Source organism: Aspergillus karnatakaensis, assembly GCF_047715665.1.
Source record: "Aspergillus karnatakaensis strain CBS 102800 unplaced genomic scaffold BJY04scaffold_90, whole genome shotgun sequence".
NCBI lineage: Eukaryota > Fungi > Ascomycota > Eurotiomycetes > Eurotiales > Aspergillaceae > Aspergillus > Aspergillus karnatakaensis.
In genome coordinates, this window is record NW_027395802.1 from 65,969 (window position 1) to 84,756 (window position 18,788).

At 51.4% G+C, this 18,788-nt stretch overlaps 5 protein-coding genes across 5 annotated transcripts; 3 read left to right on the forward strand and 2 right to left on the reverse strand.

The window, feature by feature from the left end:
• Positions 1-1,147: 1,147 nt before the first annotated feature.
• BJY04DRAFT_171419 (arrestin (or S-antigen), N-terminal domain protein) lies at positions 1,148-3,118 on the forward strand. The gene is made up of 2 exons (XM_073709245.1): positions 1,148-1,566; positions 1,622-3,118. The coding sequence occupies exons 1-2, from the start codon at positions 1,365-1,367 to the stop codon at positions 2,923-2,925; spliced, it is 1,506 nt and encodes a 501-aa protein (XP_073564857.1). The 5' UTR covers positions 1,148-1,364; the 3' UTR covers positions 2,926-3,118.
• A 370-nt stretch (positions 3,119-3,488) lies between these two features.
• On the forward strand, positions 3,489-5,173 carry BJY04DRAFT_233090 (glycoside hydrolase family 18 protein; the record flags this gene model as incomplete). The annotated part of the gene is made up of 6 exons (XM_073719882.1): positions 3,489-3,668; positions 3,726-4,100; positions 4,166-4,225; positions 4,309-4,378; positions 4,438-4,979; positions 5,072-5,173. The coding sequence occupies 6 exons, from the start codon at positions 3,489-3,491 to the stop codon at positions 5,171-5,173; spliced, it is 1,329 nt and encodes a 442-aa protein (XP_073564858.1).
• Positions 5,174-5,514: 341 nt separating this feature from the next.
• Positions 5,515-11,229, reverse strand: utp10 (snoRNA-binding rRNA-processing protein UTP10; the record flags this gene model as incomplete). Its single annotated transcript, XM_073719883.1, has 4 exons — positions 5,515-6,226; positions 6,333-7,721; positions 7,768-10,795; positions 10,853-11,229. The coding sequence occupies 4 exons, from the start codon at positions 11,227-11,229 to the stop codon at positions 5,597-5,599; spliced, it is 5,424 nt and encodes a 1,807-aa protein (XP_073564859.1). The 3' UTR covers positions 5,515-5,596.
• A 241-nt stretch (positions 11,230-11,470) lies between these two features.
• Positions 11,471-15,100, forward strand: BJY04DRAFT_224433 (uncharacterized protein; the record flags this gene model as incomplete). The annotated part of the gene is made up of 3 exons (XM_073717968.1): positions 11,471-11,491; positions 11,544-14,015; positions 14,063-15,100. 3 exons carry the CDS (start codon positions 11,471-11,473, stop codon positions 15,098-15,100), a joined length of 3,531 nt encoding a protein of 1,176 aa, XP_073564860.1.
• A 164-nt stretch (positions 15,101-15,264) lies between these two features.
• Positions 15,265-17,321, reverse strand: BJY04DRAFT_171541 (putative NADPH oxidase (NoxA)). The gene is made up of 4 exons (XM_073709247.1): positions 17,136-17,321; positions 16,833-17,087; positions 16,372-16,781; positions 15,265-16,318 (listed from the first exon to the last, which is right to left on the reverse strand). The coding sequence occupies exons 1-4, from the start codon at positions 17,231-17,233 to the stop codon at positions 15,429-15,431; spliced, it is 1,653 nt and encodes a 550-aa protein (XP_073564861.1). The 5' UTR covers positions 17,234-17,321; the 3' UTR covers positions 15,265-15,428.
• Positions 17,322-18,788: the final 1,467 nt, after the last annotated feature.

An 18,788-nucleotide genomic window follows, 5' to 3' on the forward strand; every position in this document is an offset into this window, starting at 1 on the left:
GTCTTCAAAGCTTCGAAGGATTCAGAATTAGATACTTCCATGGAACAGGCAGATGGAGCCTCTTCGAGAAACGATGTCTTGCAATTCCGGCGGGAAACCTGAGCCATCCGTCGGACATGGACCCAACGCACGACCTCCACATGCTTCCAAGCGAGAGAGTACCTTGCAGAAAAAAAAGCGACCGTGTGTGATTGGTCACTTGAAACAAACTCCAGGGCGAGACTCAAAGAAGATGGATGTCGCGAGAAGGACGAGCTCGGTTGGGACATGAGCCTCTTTTCGGATCATCGCATAGTGACAGATGAGAAATCCGCGGAGTTCAATCTGATACGCAACTTCCACGAATTATACGAAGACTGTCGGCCACGCGACAAGCTTGACTCTTAGGAAGATGTCAGAGCATGGACATCCAAGGGCGTCAAGATTTTTCTTGTCGTCAAACAAGCGAATCAGGTCAGCAGCTACTGCTCCTAGTGAGCGCAAAGGGCGTGCCGGCTACCCACTGCCTAAGCACGATCGTGGAAGTTGAACGAGGAGGTATGGGGTCATCAGGCCCACTCTCCCAGTACTCCGTACCTCCACAGCTTAACCCTAGTTTCTCATATTCTCTGGCGACCTACCGTTAGAGGCAGTCTCGACTCACCGTTGGAGGTAGGCCCGACTCACCTTTAGGGGTAAGGCGTTCAGGCTAGCCGGCGGAGTTGGAGCACTCCGAGGCCTGGCTAGCGAGATTTCTACTCCGATCTCTAAATGTCGACATGCGAGATCCAGGAAAAAGACGGTCGGCTGCTGAGAATTACTAAGAAACGAGGGTTGAAAGAAGCGCAAAACAAGCCACTGGGGTCATTGGGAGGCATTTGGCGAGGGAAATACGAGGGTGATTTATCATTCTTCCTGCTGGAGGGCTGGCGTCATTTGTTCCATGTCTGAAGAAGGCGTCAACCACAGGGCGTCCTGCTGCGGCCTCTGATTGGCCTGGGGGGCTCCATTTGTCATCTCCAGTTCTGTCACCCTAGGGCGTGCATGCATCAAACAACATTCGCAATGGGGTCATAGTTCCATATTTTACATTTTTCAGCACCTGCTAGTGTGTTGTGACTCACGGGGTTTGTATATAGACTCCTCACTTTCCGCAAAATGGAAAAATCTTACAGATCAAAGCATTGTCTTCGACTTCAAGTGGACTGTCCTGTCAAAGTCCGGGGAATTCCATACTACCGATCCCTGCGGAGTATACCATTACAACCTATCCGCCTACCCCTTACTCTTCACCCCTTCGGGGACTTCTCGCCTCCTGAAGAACTACATAAAGTCTTGAACAGTCACTTCGCCATCAGGAAAGACCCATCTCCTTCACACTCAACATGTCCGCCTCTCTCCTCCCCCGCGGCTCTATAACGGCCGATGTTTTCGCTGCCAGTGCTCGTCCTCAAGTCAAAATCGAACTCTCCGGGAAGTCTGAGAGGGCCACCGGGGTATACACCACCGGAGACAGCATTGAAGGAACCGTCACCATTACCGCAAACCATCTCATCAGTTTCGATGAGGTCGAAATTCAATTAGAGGGTATGTGCCTGAGAAACGAAGCAAGTCTAGAAGCATCCTTCTAACGGTCACGCAGGAACTCAAACGGTTGCTGTGGAACAAGGAATGGTAACAATGCCAGGCCGGTCCGGAGCAACTCAAACATTCTTGCGTTTGCGCCAGCCCGTTGGCCAGTCCCTTTATCCTACTCCTCGTGTCATCGAGCCACAACGCACCTATCAGTTCGACTTTACCTTTGTTGTCCCGGATCGTCTCCTCCCACACATCTGCAGTCACCACAAGAAGAATGCCCACATTGAGCGCTCTCACACGCTTCTACCGCCCTCGCTGGGCGATCCCATGCTCGCTAGCGACGGCAAGTCGCTACTGGACGATATGTCGCCGGAGATGACCCGTGTCACCTACAACATCCGCGCTGAAGTGATACAGAAACCTGTCGTGGGCCCCGCAAAGTCCCTGAAGCTGGCCCAGAGGAAAATCCGCATCGTCCCTGCAGTTGAAGAAGAACCACCCTTGACCGTGCTTGACAACGATCCTATCTATCGCACCCGCAAGGAGAAAGACGTCCGTCGCGGCACGATGCGCCCACGGCAAGGACGACTGGTAATGGCCGCCTCACAGCCCAAGCCATTCAAATTGAGCTCGCCCAACAAGCCTTCCGAGTCTGTGAGCACCGCGGCAACGGTCCATCTGCGCTTCGACCCGGTGGGCGATGAGCAACCGCCCAGTCTAGGCACTATCTGGAGCAAGCTTCGTGTGTCCACCTACTACTCCGCGCACCCGTGGCAGGACTATCCGAACTCGTCGATGATCGCTGGTGTGGGTATGTCAGGACAGGGGGTTTACCATGACACGGTGCCGCTGTCAAAAATGTGTGTTGCTTCCGCACAGTGGACCAAACATGCCTCGGATCTGCTCATTCGCCGCGATTCACTGCAGTCGACTTCGTCAGCTGAGTCCATAACAGGGCCATCAGCCGCTTTCTCAGGGAGCACTTACTATACTGCGACCCTTACTGTTCCCGTCACTCTCCCAACGAACAAAGCCTTTATTCCAACCTTCCACTCGTGCCTTCTTTCTCGGGTCTACAGCTTGGATTTGTGTGTTTCTTACCACACACCAAACATGAACGTTCTCACCCCAACGGTGTCGTTGAAGCTTCCTGTCCAGGTGACTTCTGCCAACAACGCCAGTGAGCTGGATAACTCATCAGATGAGGAGATTACTCAAGAGGAGGTAGATGCCGAATTCTTCAGCCCACGAACCGTGGCGCCCCCGGTAGAGTTTCCCACAGCTCCTCCAGGATACTGCGAGTATTCAGCATTTGTCGGATCGTCGAACCCGCAGCCCAGCACGAGGGCTACTGGAGTGCAAGTCTGATGATCAAAAACTTTTCTTTTGTTGGCGTTTCGGATTTGATACCCGCATTATTGAGCCATGTTCAACACTTAATGATTAATTGTATATAGACCTAGACAGCGTTAGTCCTACGTAATAATCGGATGTTCAATGTTATGCATGCCTCCCGATTGTCCTACGAAGCTATCTATCCGCGCCTGTTTCAGCCTTCAGCCTCTAATCTAGCTTGACTGACAGGATGAATAGACTGCGATTCCAACATAATAGAAAAGGTCAATTCAATGAATGCTGGAGTAGATCGGAATTACGGAAAAGAATCCTGCAATTGAAATCTAATATCGATGTGTTACCTGATGCACGTTTGATTTCACTGTGTTTCCAACGAGATGAGGTTATACTTCACTTCCGGTTCAAAACTTCATTTTCTCTCACTTGCTTCACCTTGCCTCCTCTTGCTTTCTTCCACCTTTTCCCTTTCTCGCTCTCTCTATCTTCCCTTCCCTCTCTACACCTCTCCCTCTTCAACACCCCCCTCATTACCCTCATCATCACCATCTATCCATCCCATCCACAACACCGTAACCATGAAAGTCCTCATCCTCCTCTTCTCCCTCCTCAACATCACCCTCATAGGCGCAAGCACCATCCCTCCCGCCTACACCCTCAAATCCGCTCTCAATGGCACCAACTATGTCAACGGCAGCCTCATCGATAAAGGCTTCGAAGAAGGAGCCTACCGCTCCATGGTCTACTTCGTCAACTGGGTACATTCCTCCAACCCTCACTCTCTCAACACCATCTAACACAATCATCTCAACTAGGCAATCTACGCTCGCCAGCACAACCCCTATGACCTCCCCGCCGAACACCTAACCCACGTCCTCTACGCCTTCGCGAACATTCGTCCCGAAACCGGTGAGGTCTATCTCATGGATCCCTGGTCAGATCTTCAGCGCCACTACCCCTCTGATTCATGGAATGAAATGGGCGACAATGTCTACGGCTGCGTGAAGCAGCTATTTTTGCTTAAGAAACGGAATCGGAATTTGAAGGTGCTGCTGAGTATTGGCGGGTGGACTTACTCGAGTAACTTTGCTGCACCCGCGAGTACAGTTGAAGGGCGGAAAATGTTTGCGCAGTCTGCGGTGAAACTTATGGGGGATATAGGTATGGATGGGTTGGATGTTGATTGGGAGGTGAGTACTTCTGCTTATTCCTTATTCATTTGGAAAGAGAACTTGCTGACGGGTCAATGTGGAAGTATCCCGAAAACGAATCCCAAGCAGATGACTTCGTTGAACTCCTCCGTGAGACAAGAGAGGTATGACTCGTCCTCGACATGCATGACGCTGAACCATATTCTACCTTACACAACATCGAAGACTAACGCGATTACCCGAGCAGGAACTTGACCGTTACAGCGCAGAACACGCAGATGGTCAACATTTCCTTCTCAGTGTCGCCTGCCCAGCTGGTCTGTTACCCTCCTTAATTCCCCTCCACATCGCACGAGGCTAATAACGAACCACACAGGTCCAACCCACTACACAACCCTCCACCTCTCCTCAATGGACCAATACCTCACATTCTGGAACCTAATGGCCTATGACTACAGCGGCAGCTGGGACACCATAACGGGACACTCCTCAAACCTGTTCCCCAGCACATCCTCCCCCCTCTCCACACCCTTCGATACCCACTCAGCCCTAAGCTACTACCTCTCTTCCATCCCCGCGAATAAAATAAACCTCGGAATGCCGCTCTACGGCCACATATTCAGCAACACCGACGGCCCGGGCCTTCCTTTCTCAGGAACAGGATCCGAGGGGTCCTGGGAGATCGGAATTTGGGACTACAAGGCCCTTCCGAGGGAAGGGGCGCGTGTTGTTGATGTCGGCGATGTCGGGGCGAGCTTTAGTTATGATCCGACCAGACGTGAGTTGGTTAGTTATGATGATGTGGACAGTGTGCAGAGGAAGGGGGCTTATGTGCTCTTGCTGGGGCTTGGGGGTGGGATGTGGTGGGAGAGTAGTGGGGACAAGCAGATCGGGAGTGGGGAGAGTTTGATTGAGACGGTGAGTTTTCCTTCCTTCTTCCGTCTCCCGTTTTCGATTCCTTTGTTTATTGCTGAGTATGATGGGGCTGGTGCTGACTGATGGCGTTGTAGCTGGTCGATACCTTCGGCGGCATCGAGGGTCTCGAGAAGAGCGAGAACCAGCTCGAGTATCCGGCGTCGAGGTTTGAGAATCTACGCAAGGGGTTCGCTTGACTCTATATAAGGAGGTTTACCTGAGATGCAGAAGGAAGGAGGTATCCTTAGGCGGTCCCATGGAAGGCACCATGGAGGATTGATCTTGATCCATTGATTTAAGGAAGGACCTTCGTTACTTAGACGAGGAGTTAACATAGCTGGGCTATGGGTCGATATCTCTAATATCGCTGATACATAGACGAGTATCAACTAATTTATTCCAGACGCTACAAAGCAATGAAAAATTGGAACGAAAAAAAGAACAGAGATCTTCTTCTATAAACTAAACTAAACAATGCAACTGTATCTGTATAATGCAACGACCAACTTTTCCATACATACAAAACCATCAAACACACCTATATAAAACACAAACTGAAACCCAAACTCCCCGTAGATGAACCAAGCCCACACCGACAGCTATCTTTTTCTCTTAAGGATTTAAGTCAACATATCATCCAACCTCTCCCCCAAAACCCCCTCAATCATCTTAACCCACGCCCGAACCTCCTTCTCCACACTCTCATCCTCATCCTCCATCAACTCACTGATATACGGCAGCATCTCCGGCAGCAGCGCAAGCCAATCCTCACCGAGCGTCTCAGTAAGAGATTGCTGCGCCTTCAGCGCCACAGATCTCGTATGCGGGTTCTCGCCGTTACCAATCACACCAGCAGCAGCACCGGCAGCACCCTTCTTACCACCAGAGCCAGAGCCAGTAATAGGCGAAGGTCTCAAAAATCTCATCAGCACGCCGTTGATCTCCTTATGGTTATCCGTGGAGTCAGCGGCGACCGCGAGTTCCGTGATAGTGGGGATTGTCTCGGCCATGATGATCTTCGCAGTGGCAGGGTTTGTGGCGTGGCGCAGCTGCGAGATCAGCACTGGGGTGATGCTGGTTAGGTGGGACGGGGATTGCCAGAATTCGTCCTGGTCGTGCTCAAAGGCGGCGCGGAGGGTGCGCATTGTGGCGAGCCAGAGGGGCTTTGTGGCGGGGTTTGAGGGGGTGGCGGTTGTGAGGACTGTTAGGGTTGATGGAAGGATGTAGCTTGCGTAGCCGGTTACGATGGACTGCGGGTTTGTTAGTATGGGATTCGAAATTATGGTGCGGTGTGGTGTGGTGTGGTGTGGTAGTGGTTCATTTGTGGAGAAGGGAATGGTTGGGATAGGGACGTACCTGGAGAGTGCTGAAGAAGACATAGAGGAAGCGGTAGAATGTCGTTAACCGGGCGAGAGTGCCTTGTGTATCCTTCTTTGGTAGAGCAGTTGCCCATTCAGTGAGTTTGGTGAAGAGGGGACGGAAGGTAGTGTCGTTGAGCTTGTAAATCATCTTGATTGTCACGCTGTTGACGATATCCTCGAGCTCCTCAAGATCCTCAATCTCGAATGCTGATTTGGCGACGGCGGCCTGTTCGCGGCGGAGATCAAACGCGCGGAAGAGAATCGTGCTTAGGATGCTCAAGTTCTTCATGGTCGCGGACTTGGGATGCTTCTCGATGCTCAGGCTCACTGCCTCGAGGACCTCACGAGTAGCCGCGGGGCCGGCAGTGACAGCCTGCGCCCAGTTGCGGTCGATGGAGGCAAGAGTAGAAGACATGTCAACCTTGCGTGCCATGAACCGCAGCGCCTCCTCCCTGTTGTCGTTGTCTAGAGCGTCTGAGACGGCGGACGTGAAAGAGAGCACGAGTAGGCGGTCGAGATGCGAGGCGGAGACCATGTATGGGAGGTGGACGAAGAGAGCGGAGAAGAGAGTGAAGACCGCATCGTGAAGCCTGGTGTTGATCTTGCCACTTTGCAAGCTCAATTCTAGCAGAGCAAGCGATCGGTTGAGGACTTCTGGAAGAGCAGGGATGATAGCCTCTCCGAGAACCTCCACCATAGAGGCCAAGCACAACACACCATTGATACGGATGCGATCGTCTTCTTGGCCAATGCATGCGCCGCTGGCAACAACCTGTGCGGCATCCGTGACCTTGGATGGCTCCTTCTTGCCGTACTTCTCGGTGATCCGGTCCATGCAGGTTACTGCGGCGTGCTTGAGCAGGATATCGGGGGAGGACTGCACAATATCAACCAAGACAGCCAAGAAGTCGAGCATGCGCATCTGTGAGACGCCGTCACGCTCAGGACTCTGCTGCAAGCGGGTTGCGAGCAGGCTGAGGACTTTTCGACGGAGAGCGTCATCCGGTCGCTTGAGTAGGGCTTCAATAGTATCGAGGAAGTCCACTGTGGTGAGCGTGCTGAACAGTCCACTGAGCACGTCGCCAGCGGCTTGGTGAACAGGTTTGACGTTCTGCATGGACTCTCCGATAGCTAGGACTTGCTCAAGGATCGTGGAAAAGAGCGAACGAATCTGGTCTGCATCCCCTGTCTCGGTGGTAAGTGCCCTGGCAATCTTGACCTTCAGCGAGGAATGCTTAAAGAGGTACGCCAATGCACGTAGCATGTCGACTGCTACTTTTTGAGGCTCGCGACCATCGTCGCTTCCAATGCCAAGGAGGACCTGCGAGATGCCCGGCTTGGTTTTGAGCGAGTCGCTCACCAGGTTGAGGAACTTGCTGTAGGTCTATTTTCGTTAATATATGGCTCATTTCAGAAAGTGGTTTACTTACAGTTAACTCCACAGTCGCAGTGGCATCGGAAACTAGCCCAGTCATCAAGACAAGGACCGCCTTGTCCATTGAGTATCGGTTTGCGAGCATTGCCAGCACCGCAAACAAGAATTCCTCCGTCCCGAGCTTGGTGATGAGAGCATGGAACAGGCGTAGGCGGCGATGAGAGGGTATGTGCTCAAAAGCGGCAGTGAAGCTGAGAAGGAGCTCTGAAGTACCAGAGACAACATCGCGCTTTTGGTGTCGCAGAGACTGGATGAGAGCGGGAACAACCTGATCAATTGTCTGGTCAATCACAGAGACTGAGTAGTCATCATCTTTGCGCAGCACGCTAGAACCCATGAATGTAAAGATTGGCATCACACTGTGGAGGACCAGCTCTGGCGCGATGACAGACAGACCAGCGACCAGCAGCAGAGCGGTGTTCTGAACTTGAGGGCTCTCTGTGGTGCGTACACAGTCAACGACCATGTCAGCGCGGACAACTGATGTGTCGAAAAGAGGCTTGGAAGCGCCCTTTGAGCTGTTAACAATGGCAAGGAGGCTGCCGAGCGTCAAGCTGAGGAGGTAGCTCATGCCGGACTGGATTTGAGACTTGAAATGATGTAGAGCTGCCAGGGCTTGGAACAAGCCTTCGGTAAGTTCTGGGTGGGCCTCAGGGCTGGAACCATCCACAAGTTCCAGGATGAATGTCATCTTGTCCATCAACTTGCTGAGTTTGGCTTCGTCCCTGGTTGTCATTGCAACCATATTATTCTGGCTGGTTCGTCGTCGCTTCGGCGCCGGGCCAAGAGAATCGATATCTGTGATCGAGACAGGAATCTGCTGGAGGTAGTTGAATAGCACGGTGCCGGGGAGCTCCACGCTACGGAGGAGATCACGGCAATTGTTGACAAGAGGAGACTCCGAGTCTTGGATAGAGAGCTCGAATAGTTTTTCAGCAGCGACTATTTTACGATCTTCTTGGACATTCGGCCAAATGTCCCGCATGCGGCTGAACACTGAAGAAACAAACGAGTCTCTCAAGGTAGGCGAATAAGGGCTGACAGTCGACAGCAGGAGAGAAATTGAATCCTTCTCTTTCGGAGTTATGGTCTTGAGTACTTGATTCTCAAACTCAGAAACCGAAACGTGCTCCTTTTCGTTGATGTCCTGCACTTGTTTGTCGCTTAGGTCACACCACGCCTTCAGCAAGGGCTCAAGCTCTTTGGTACGGGTAGTGCCTCCAGCTTTGTCAACCTGATTGAGTACGGTGAGAAGCGCGTATTTAGGAGCGTATAATGGAAGCTGAACAGCATGGGCGCAAAGAAATGTAAACAAGGATAGCCGCAGAGGCTTCTTGAGAGCGGCGCCAGATTCAGATGCTGATCCTCGTAGAGCATTTTCAAGAGTTCGACCGATATGGTCGTTATCAGACCTGCATCCTTCGAGTTCTGGGAGCACAGCTCGCTCTAAGACTTTCTGGAAGTCGCCAGACGAGAGCCAGGGAATATCTTGCGACTGCTTATTCTGGCCATACAGAGAATCACAAGCCCAAACGTTATTCTTCTTCTTCGTCGCCTTGTTGATAGTGACCAAGGCATCAACAGCTCCGGAGCGCACTGTTTCCGAAGGATCAGTTAGAGCGATGAGTAAGTAAGGCAGCGAAGCTTGAAGATCGACGTCATTCCAAGCCGAGGAGCTGAGCGTGGAGAAAATGGTTTTTAAAGCAGCTGCCCTTGTGCCAGCAGGGTAGGGGCCGGTGAGGACTCGAAGGAAAAATGAGATGAACTGGGGTGACGTTGTGGCACTCGATTTACCTAGAATAGGTAATTCGGCAAATGTGTTTGTTCTTTCAGGAGAACCGACAGCGAGTGCAAAAGCCTGAACGAGCCGATCGAAAACCGGAATAGACTGCGTTGCCAGGAACGAAGATTTGAACAAAGATTCCTTCTGTAGAGATTCAACAGCCACCGCAAACCCGTCTGCCACTGTTTCTTCTCTGTCTGCATCCTCCATCTCAACGTCCTCAATTGTCTTAGTAGCGGGAATAGATTCGATGGCTGTCTGCAAGTTGTGCTCTATGATGCTGAGGTCGAAAGACGATTCTTCAATCACCTTTTGAAATATTGGTTGAAGCGAGCTGGACCGGCTGAAATGCTGAACAAGATCTGCGAGATGAGTCTGCGCAACAAGGCTGATCGTCCCATCAACATTGCTGGCGGCCTGGAGAACCGAGATCATGGCTTTCCCCATGTCGGCATCGGCGAGAAGCTGGCGCTCAAACATAAGTGACAACATGTCCAAACGTGACGAATCCTTTTGGCCCGATAGGTTGCCAACGCAGCCAGCCACTACTCCAAGAAGAAGTTGAGACGTTTTGTACTCTGCTGAAATCTCAGATAAGTGCTTCAACGGATCTTCCAAGCGAAGCAGAGCCTTGAATACGCGCTTCGGTAGGGCAGCCTCGGGCTTCTGCTGTGCTAAAACAGAGACACAGATAAGCCCAGGATTGAGCGTCTCCTCCGTCCACGAATCTGCAACTGCTTCCATCAGCCCGTCTAAGACCCGGTCTTGAAGATCAGCCTTTTGCGCGAGCACCACGCAAACCATGTAGCATCCAATCACAAGTTCTGAAACATCCTTCATAGCGAGCCCGTCGTTGAGAACCGAGAGCGTCCGAAGTATAATATCATCGTGGTTCTGCTTCTCGACAGACCGCCGACCGGAGCGTGATGAGTCCAACATGCCCGCGACACCTTCGGTGATTATCCCCGCCCAGAACGATAGTAGTGCATGGTGGTGAGCCCGCTGTTGGCTGACTTGGAGAACGTGGTTGCTAATAGCCGTCACGATTGAATGGTTGGCGATGGCGCTCTGTACGAGAGCCTGCCGAACTGGGTTGATTGCGCTGCGTTTGTATGGAATGAGCACCCGGAACGCCGGAGGTAGGTCTTCGGGCAAGATTGCGAGTAAATTTAGGAATAACGGCGTGGGATAGTAAGGTAAAAACGTGAGAATCGTAAACTCGGTGTTATATTCATGTACACTGTCAACTGTTAGCCGTCACGAAAAAATGGTCTACACTCCAATTGTTGTAGCGTACCGGAAACGCCTAATGAGCCATTCCACTGCCTTCACAGCGGGACTCAACAACAGTCTTCCTCCAACCAACGCCAGAAAAGCCTCCAATACTGTATCAAGCTCCTTGTTCTGTGCCGCGTTCATCTCCGTCCGATCCTGTCCTTTGCTCTGCTCACTGAAGATTGAGCGCTCGAACTGCGCAAAACGAGCATCTAGCTGGCATATTTCCCTGAAACCATCGTAGCAAATATCGTATATCGTATCGAAATCTTGGGATCCGGCGACTCTTTTCTCGAATATCAGAGACTGTGAATGCGCAACTCTCTGCGCTTTGAGGTTCAACTGGTTGGTGGAGTTGGCCGCAATCTGCGACAACTGCGCGGCGAGAGACGACGCCATTTTCGGGAGATCCTTATTGTGAGTGAAGCACTGTGTCCATCCCTCAGTACAAATTCACCTCCGTGATTGGAAATAGTCAAGATTGAGCGGGGGTTAAGAGTGAAGCTCGAGCGGAAATCTCGAAGCTCCGCAACTTTTTTTTTACCACCTCTAAAGGGAAAGGCGGAAAGCGGGTCCGGGTTTTTCCAGCCTCTCTCCGGTCTACACCCACGCCCTCTAACAATGCCTTGCGCTCAAGAGCATGGATTCTTCTGGCTCTCAGGTGAGTACTGATTGCAACCTTCAATCTTAGTTCCTCTTTAATGTCAATGTAGGAAAAAAAGGCTATTCCGCGGTTCGCCAGCTTCAAGCCTAAACAACCTCCGCCCGATAACGATCGGCCTCCCGAGCCCTCCAGGCGCGAACGAGTCGAATCCGAAGACAAGTCGAGGCATAGGTCGACACACAGCTCGAAGAATAGAAGCCGCCATGCCCACCGCCCGCGATCAAGAGAGCGCAGGGACAAGCGCAGGGACAATCGCAGGGAGTCTCGTCGCCCCCAGAAAGAGACCAGCCGCCGCGACAAGCAGCTCGCGCGTGAGCCGTCTCCGTCTCCGAGAGATGCCTTGAAAGAGTCCAAGGAGGGGCCATCAGACTACGTGGTGGATCGCAAAGGAGACAAGTACAACCTGATTTACGGAACGATTCATCGATATAGTGTCCCCAACTACTATCGCATTGGTCGAGGACGTGTACTAGGACTTCCGCCGAGCTACAGGATTGACCGTGAAACAATCGGCGAGAATGAGATCGTGGTGAGGTCTGATACGCAACGCACAGACTCCGTAAAAACCAGGTCCAAAAGGCTTTTGTCAAAGTCAGACAAGTTACCTCCGAGGTTACTGCGAGTCCGGCCGACGTCGTTTGCGAAGGATCCGATCAAGTCATCGGAGGACTTTGTACCCCTAAGAGTGTCTAGTCGTGCCCAGGATGGAGAGGCTTTGGGTGCATCGGACTCGGAGGATGACAAATACGGATACCGGTCTATCCACGGCAAGCTGAAGCCTGACGAGGGCCTCGCTAGCGATTTAGAGTTTGTCTCGGATACCGACTTGAGCGGCGAAGAGGGCATCCGACAGGACCCAGACTCAGAAATCAAACAGCGCAATGTGGAACTATCTCGGAATGTGGACCAGCACCCAACGAATGTAGATGCATGGATGCGGCTTATCCATCACCAGGAGACTGTTCTCAGAGGCTCGGAGAAGCAGTCAATGTCACTGACAAGCGCGGAGCATAATAGCTTAGCTGACATCAAGCTATCATTATACGAGAAAGCGCTGAAGAAAGTGGGCAAAGGCCTTGGTCTAGATCGTCTGCTAATTGGGCGGTTGGAAGAGGGCTCAAAGATGTGGGATGCGCAGAAATTGCTAGACCAGTGGCAGTCTACACTCAAATCGAACTCCCATTATATAAGTCTCTGGATGAAGTATCTCGACTTCCGCCAGACGGAGTTCTTGAATTTCACTCACGAACGGTGCCTGGGAACATTCGCTGAATGTCTAAGGCTGAATAAACGTTCTGCTGATAGTCCTGAAAAAACTCAGGTCCAGATGTATATTTTTCTACGCCTGACGGTGTTTTTGCGCGAAGCGGGCTACGCGGAGCAGGCCATAGCCTTATGGCAGGGAATCTTGGAACTGACATTCTTCCCACCCCAAGGTCTGGACATCAACACTAACGAAGACGAAGTGCTCACACTTTTCGCCGATTTTTGGGACTCGGAGGTTCCGCGAATTGGTGATCTAGGGGCAAAAGGCTGGAAGAATGGCAACTCGAACTTGTCTGAGCCGAAGGTATTCGAACCGCAGTCTCGTCTCAATACAAAGTCAATATTCCCATCATGGGCCAATTGCGAACGGGAGCGGTTGGTGAACGCTCAAATTCCAGCACGAAGCTTGGATCAACCAGAGGACGATCCTTATCGTGTGGTTCTTGCCTCAGACTTGAGAGCGTTTCTCCCTCTTGTATCCCTACCGAACTCGACACCTGACTTAGTAGATAGCTTTCTCTACTTTTGCCAACTTCCCCCTATCAGCACCACTGGCAACTCAAGGACTACCGGTTACTGGATGGGAGACAGTTTTCTGCGTAATGACTTCTCAGCTGCGTCCTATGACGACCTTACGGATTGGCTTCCAGCACCCAGCAACACCTTCGAGCCCGGTATATCGTCTCCAACTGCTTTTCCGGGTCAGTATTTCGTCCACGGATTTGACACCTATTTTGCGGACAACGAGACATGGTTCTTCTCATTCAAATCGTGGCTTAGAAACACGTCTGAGCTAGAGTGTGGTGTCGTCCGTGACTGGGTTCGACGGGCTCTCCGGCTGCTTGTTGAAGCAACGTCAAGTGAAGACCTGGCGGAGTACGCAATTGCAGTCGAGTACGCCTGCAACGCTAAGGAAGCTAAGAAGTATGCGAAGTCGCTTCTGAAGAAGCGGTCATCTAGCCTTCGACTGTACAATGCATTCGCTCTTATGGAACGCAGAGTTGGCAATCACGCAGCTGCTGACCATGTATGGGCAACAGCTATCCCTATGAGAAAGACTTTCTCGGACGGCGAAAGACTTGACAGTCTTCTTCTCTGGCACACTTGGATCTGGGAATGTTTGAACGCTGGAAACACCGCCCATGCGGTACATCTCTTCGTTTCTATGCCACAGAACAACGTCGATCTCAAAAATTTCCCTACGGCGTCAAGTCAGGTTGAATTCAGCCCCACGAACCTGCTGAAGATACGCAGCGTAAATTCGCCCTATATCTCTCCCTTTCAAATTACTGACACGCATAGTTTCTATCGGATACCCAAGAAAGCGCGATCGCAAATCGAAAACCGAGCATCATCAAAGCCTGTACAGACTGCCAGGCCATTCTATTATACCTGACACATGATCAAGACCTCGACAAATCCCTTCAAGCATACATTACAACAATAAAACGACTATCCACTCTCCCCAACTCAGACACCACAGAGACCTTCAATTCCTACACCACCGAACTCCTCCACCAAGCCCGCGCCAGACTCCTCTACTACCACCTGCGCACAAGCACCCTTTACAAACCCTCCCACATTCGCACCATCCTAACAGAAAGCATAACCTTATTCCCGCACAACACAATCCTCCTCTCCCTCTTCGCCTGGAATGAATCCCGCTTCCGCATCGAAGCACGCGTCCGCGACATAATGCGAGACATCACCTCCTCATCCACCCAGCTTCAGTCAGACTCAACTAACTCAATTTCAATCCCAATAACAACCCACCTCTTCTCAATCTACACCGAGCTCACCCGCCCCACCTACGCCGGCTCAACACTGCACTCCGCCCGCGCAGCTTTCGAGAAGGCCCTCGGCGAGAACAACACCCTCCGATCCTCATCCTCCTCGGATATAGCCCGCGCAGCCTCAACCAGCCACTCCAGCATCACCCTCTGGAAACTCTACATCCTCTTCGAACTCTCCCGCAACGACATAACACGCGCGAAAAGCGTCTTCTACCGTGCGATGCGCGCGTGCCCCTGGTCGAAGGATATCCTTATGCTTGCATTCACGCATCTCAGGGCTGATGTTGTGAGCGAGAAGGCCCAGAAGCAGGAACAGCAAGGTCATAAAGTCAAGGGTGAGGGGATGGGTTTCCATGAGCTCCGTCATGTGTATAATGTTCTTGTGGAGAAGGAGTTGAGGATCCATGTTGATATTGAGAGGGAGTTGGATGATATTGTGGGGAGTATGGAGGAGGGGGCGCATGGTGCTTTGGGCAATGGTTTGATTCCGATAACGCTGCCGGAGGATGTGGATGGTGGGAGTGGGGATGAGGTTATAGAGATGTGATCTCCACCCGTCTTTAGCAACACGCGCTAATCATAGAAGATGCAGAAGGATGGAACGTCATGTCTCGCTCTTCATCGGGATTCATTAATTTCTCACGCTCAACAGAAATCTAAAATAAAGAGGCTATGTATGTATATACTTGATGGCATAAAATACAGCGGATAATGCAAGCATACATGCGATGCACAAGCAGAATCCAAAAGCGTGCCAGAACTGAAAACCACAGAAGTCGTAAGTCGTCAAGGGATATCAAACCAAGGGATATATAGTGGCTTCGAGAAGATGTATGCATGGAATGTATATGGCTTTTGACATGTTGGTGGATAAATTAGAAATGCTCCTTCCAGAACTTGAACTTGACCTCGCTCGTTGACGAGGCCGTGGCCGCAGCTCTGATCTGCCTCGCCGCGACGTTCGGTCCACAAAAGTAAACACCGATCTCTGTTTTCGGATGCTTGTGGAGTCCGGAAATGTATGATTGGTCCTGCAGCCCCTGTCGCATGGCAGTGAAGAGGCGCTTGAAGTCTGGGCGGCCAAAGTTAGTTCTGCTCTTGAGCTCTGTCAACGGATCGAGTTCTCGACCGACGGAGTTGAGGTAGATGTTGGCGGTTGTATCTGCGTCTAGACGTTGCGTGAGGTAGATGTGGATGCGTAGGAATTCTGAGATCCCTTCGTAGGCCGCATCGGTTGTTGACTGGGCTTCAAGGGACGACAGTAGAGCCTGGAACCATTCGAAGGAAGTGGTGTCTTTGCAGACCCAGATGAACTCGACACGGCGGAGACGTTTCGGTGGGTTAGGGCTTGCGCGGAGATGCCAGATGTTCTTGAGAATGGAGGCCCAGGGTGTCACTCCGATGCCAGTTCCGATAAGGACAGCGACTTCATTCTCGAAGACGTCTTCGGCGGGTGCTCCGTATGGTCCGTCAACTCGAAGCTTTGGCATTTGTTGTCCGTTTTGCAGCGCAACTTCGTACATTCCCATTGGGTCAAGCCCTTCTAGGTCCCTTGCTTGTGCTGGACCACATCCCAGTGCATCACCTAGCGCACGTGTGAAGTCACCGACTTGGCGTACGTGGATACTGATATTCTCATCGTATGGACAGGAGGTGATAGTAAAAGGGTGCCACTGCGTGTTTGACACTTCGGGTACTTGGATAAAAAGCCATTGTCCAGCCTTGTACTTCATGCTCGGCTTGCGGAATTGGATCTCCATTGCATCTAGTGCATGGTCAGCATAATTCGACAAACCTTATTCAGGTAAAGGAACGCACCATATGGATGACGGATCACCTTCACGATTTCCGTTTCCCGTAGCGCTCGGATTTCACGCCACAAGCGCTCGCACAAGTAAAGACCGCCAGCTCCGAGCTCCCATCTCCACCCGTGATAGCCGATACAATGGTTCCAAAATTGCTCTCCAGCAAATGGCGAATACGGCTCTGCGCTATCACGAACAAAACACCCAGTCGCATGCGTGTACAGGCCCAGAAGAAATGGGATGAATAGGTGATGCGTGTACCAAAAAGTCTCGAAAGATTGCTGACGAATTCGATGGTGGGACGTAGTATACATCAGCAGCATACAAAAGAGCATTACGTGCCCCGTCACTCCACCTGCTTGAGTGTAGTGTATCTGAAGAGCTGTCTCAGGACGGAGTTGTTTCTTCTCGACATGGTAGAAACTAGAGAATGTTAACGAACTTCCATGTATCACTCACTGTCGATTGACTTACTTGACATAGTGAGCTGAGACGTGAAGAATGGTAAACACAAGAATGGAGTAAGCCACCTGACGGTGAAACCAAATGTTCTCGTCAAGAGGTAGAAATCGTAACTTCGGTCGAAGAAACTTCATGATGTTCCTGCACATCGGCAGTAGGATGAGAGTTCCATCAAAGGTCAATACCAAGCCAGCACCTCTTGAGATCCAGACCGAATATGATAGCGCATTCAGGGGTGCCAATGGCACACTTCTAGCTTGATAGTACCTGGGCTTGTCAGTAATCGGTGTACCAGAAAGGACCGAGGAGACAAACCATCCCAGGGCGAAAACGGCAATGTGTAACCCCCAGAACCAAGTGTAGAAGAACAGTTTGGACGGAGCAACATATGACTTCAGAGGATAACGCCCCATGATGGCGAAGTTCCTCAGAGGCGAGCAAGAAACGAAAAGGGTATATCGTAACGCAAACTAGACCATCGACCCGCGATGTTGATTAGGAATTAAGGAGCGACAGAGGGCAATCGCAGATGCCAGAGTCCACTACTGCGTAGATCGAGTCGGCCTATGTCCAGAAAGCATCCAGTATCTCTATGATTTCCCAGTTCTATGAGGTAAATGTCGTCGTAGGTAGAGTCGCAACTCGGACCACAATACTGATCTGGGACGGCGCGAAAGGACGAAGTGCAGGTTGAGATAATTGGAGAGTAGGGAATATTCGAAACTTCGTATATTGCGTCTGCCCCGGTATATCTGTACTGGATCGGCTGACAGGGGCATTCAATCAAGACTAGGTGGCGTGGTTGTCTTGTCCGCGAGTGAAGTAGAGCTAGGTAGCTCAAGGGCGTAGAATGGCGGATAGCTGAGTTTCAAGCACGAGCGCCAGTCGGACCATATTATCGAAACAATCCCAAGGAAATATACAGGTTTAATGACGAAATATTGTGGAGATGAGCCCAGCAATGTGGTTGTGATTTGCAGGGGAGATTGTGAAGAGAAGTGGGAGGGGTGGTTGGAAAAAGAGAAGGTCGCAAGCCGCCGGTCGAGAAAGAGATGAAGTCGACCTCAGCATCTGCAACTCTGCACACTTAGGCGAGTTTAAAGAACTTACGACAGGGGAAGGCGCAGCCAAACAGCGCTAAAGGATTTACTGGTGACTGGGGGTTTCTTACAACCTTGCTAACTTATTGGATAGAACGAATCAACGGGCTCTGCAAGCGCATCCAAATCTCCTGCCCAGCGAGTTCCTCGGCCTTGCGACGATGATTGAATAAACGCCCAGATCCTTTGAACAGAGTCACGATTCAGTGAGATACTCCCAATCGTCTGATACGGTCGAGATCATTCGACAGCCCGTATTGTGACGATTCTCGACTTGTCCTCGAAGCGATGAGAAAAATCCCCGAGGGATGCTATCACAATCAGCCACGAACTTTGGTCGAGTCATGATGGCCTTGCAGAATTAGCGATTGGACAAGATTCAGAAGCACGACCAATGTGTTATCTCTTCTGTAAACCTTCGGCGGCCTTTCTCTCATCCTGGCGATACTAGCGACGAAGCCGCCATGTGGCCCGAGAAGAATTACGATTGCTGGGAGGGACGTTGATTGGTATACTGAGGATATTCGCATCGGCATCATGTCACTCACTCAGGCGTCCAGGGTGATGATTTGCTGGGGCCTCTGCCCCTCGTAAAGGCGCGGCCCTATGAGAGGGATTCTGCAAGCGCCGTTCCCACCCAAACCTTAGCCTTCCTCCGCCAGTCTCCACAAACAGCAGGAGTTCGGAAGAAGACACCGGGCTCAGGGCCCTGAATGTTGGGCTGTTACCAAATATAGCCCTTCATATTTAGGGACTAGGCCCAAGCAGCACTAATCTCCGCGCCTCTGGGATTCCTACGCTCTGTTTACACTCGCGCCTGGTCCTTGGCGAGAGAAATCCGCAAGAGCCTTCAAAGGAGGATCTGCTT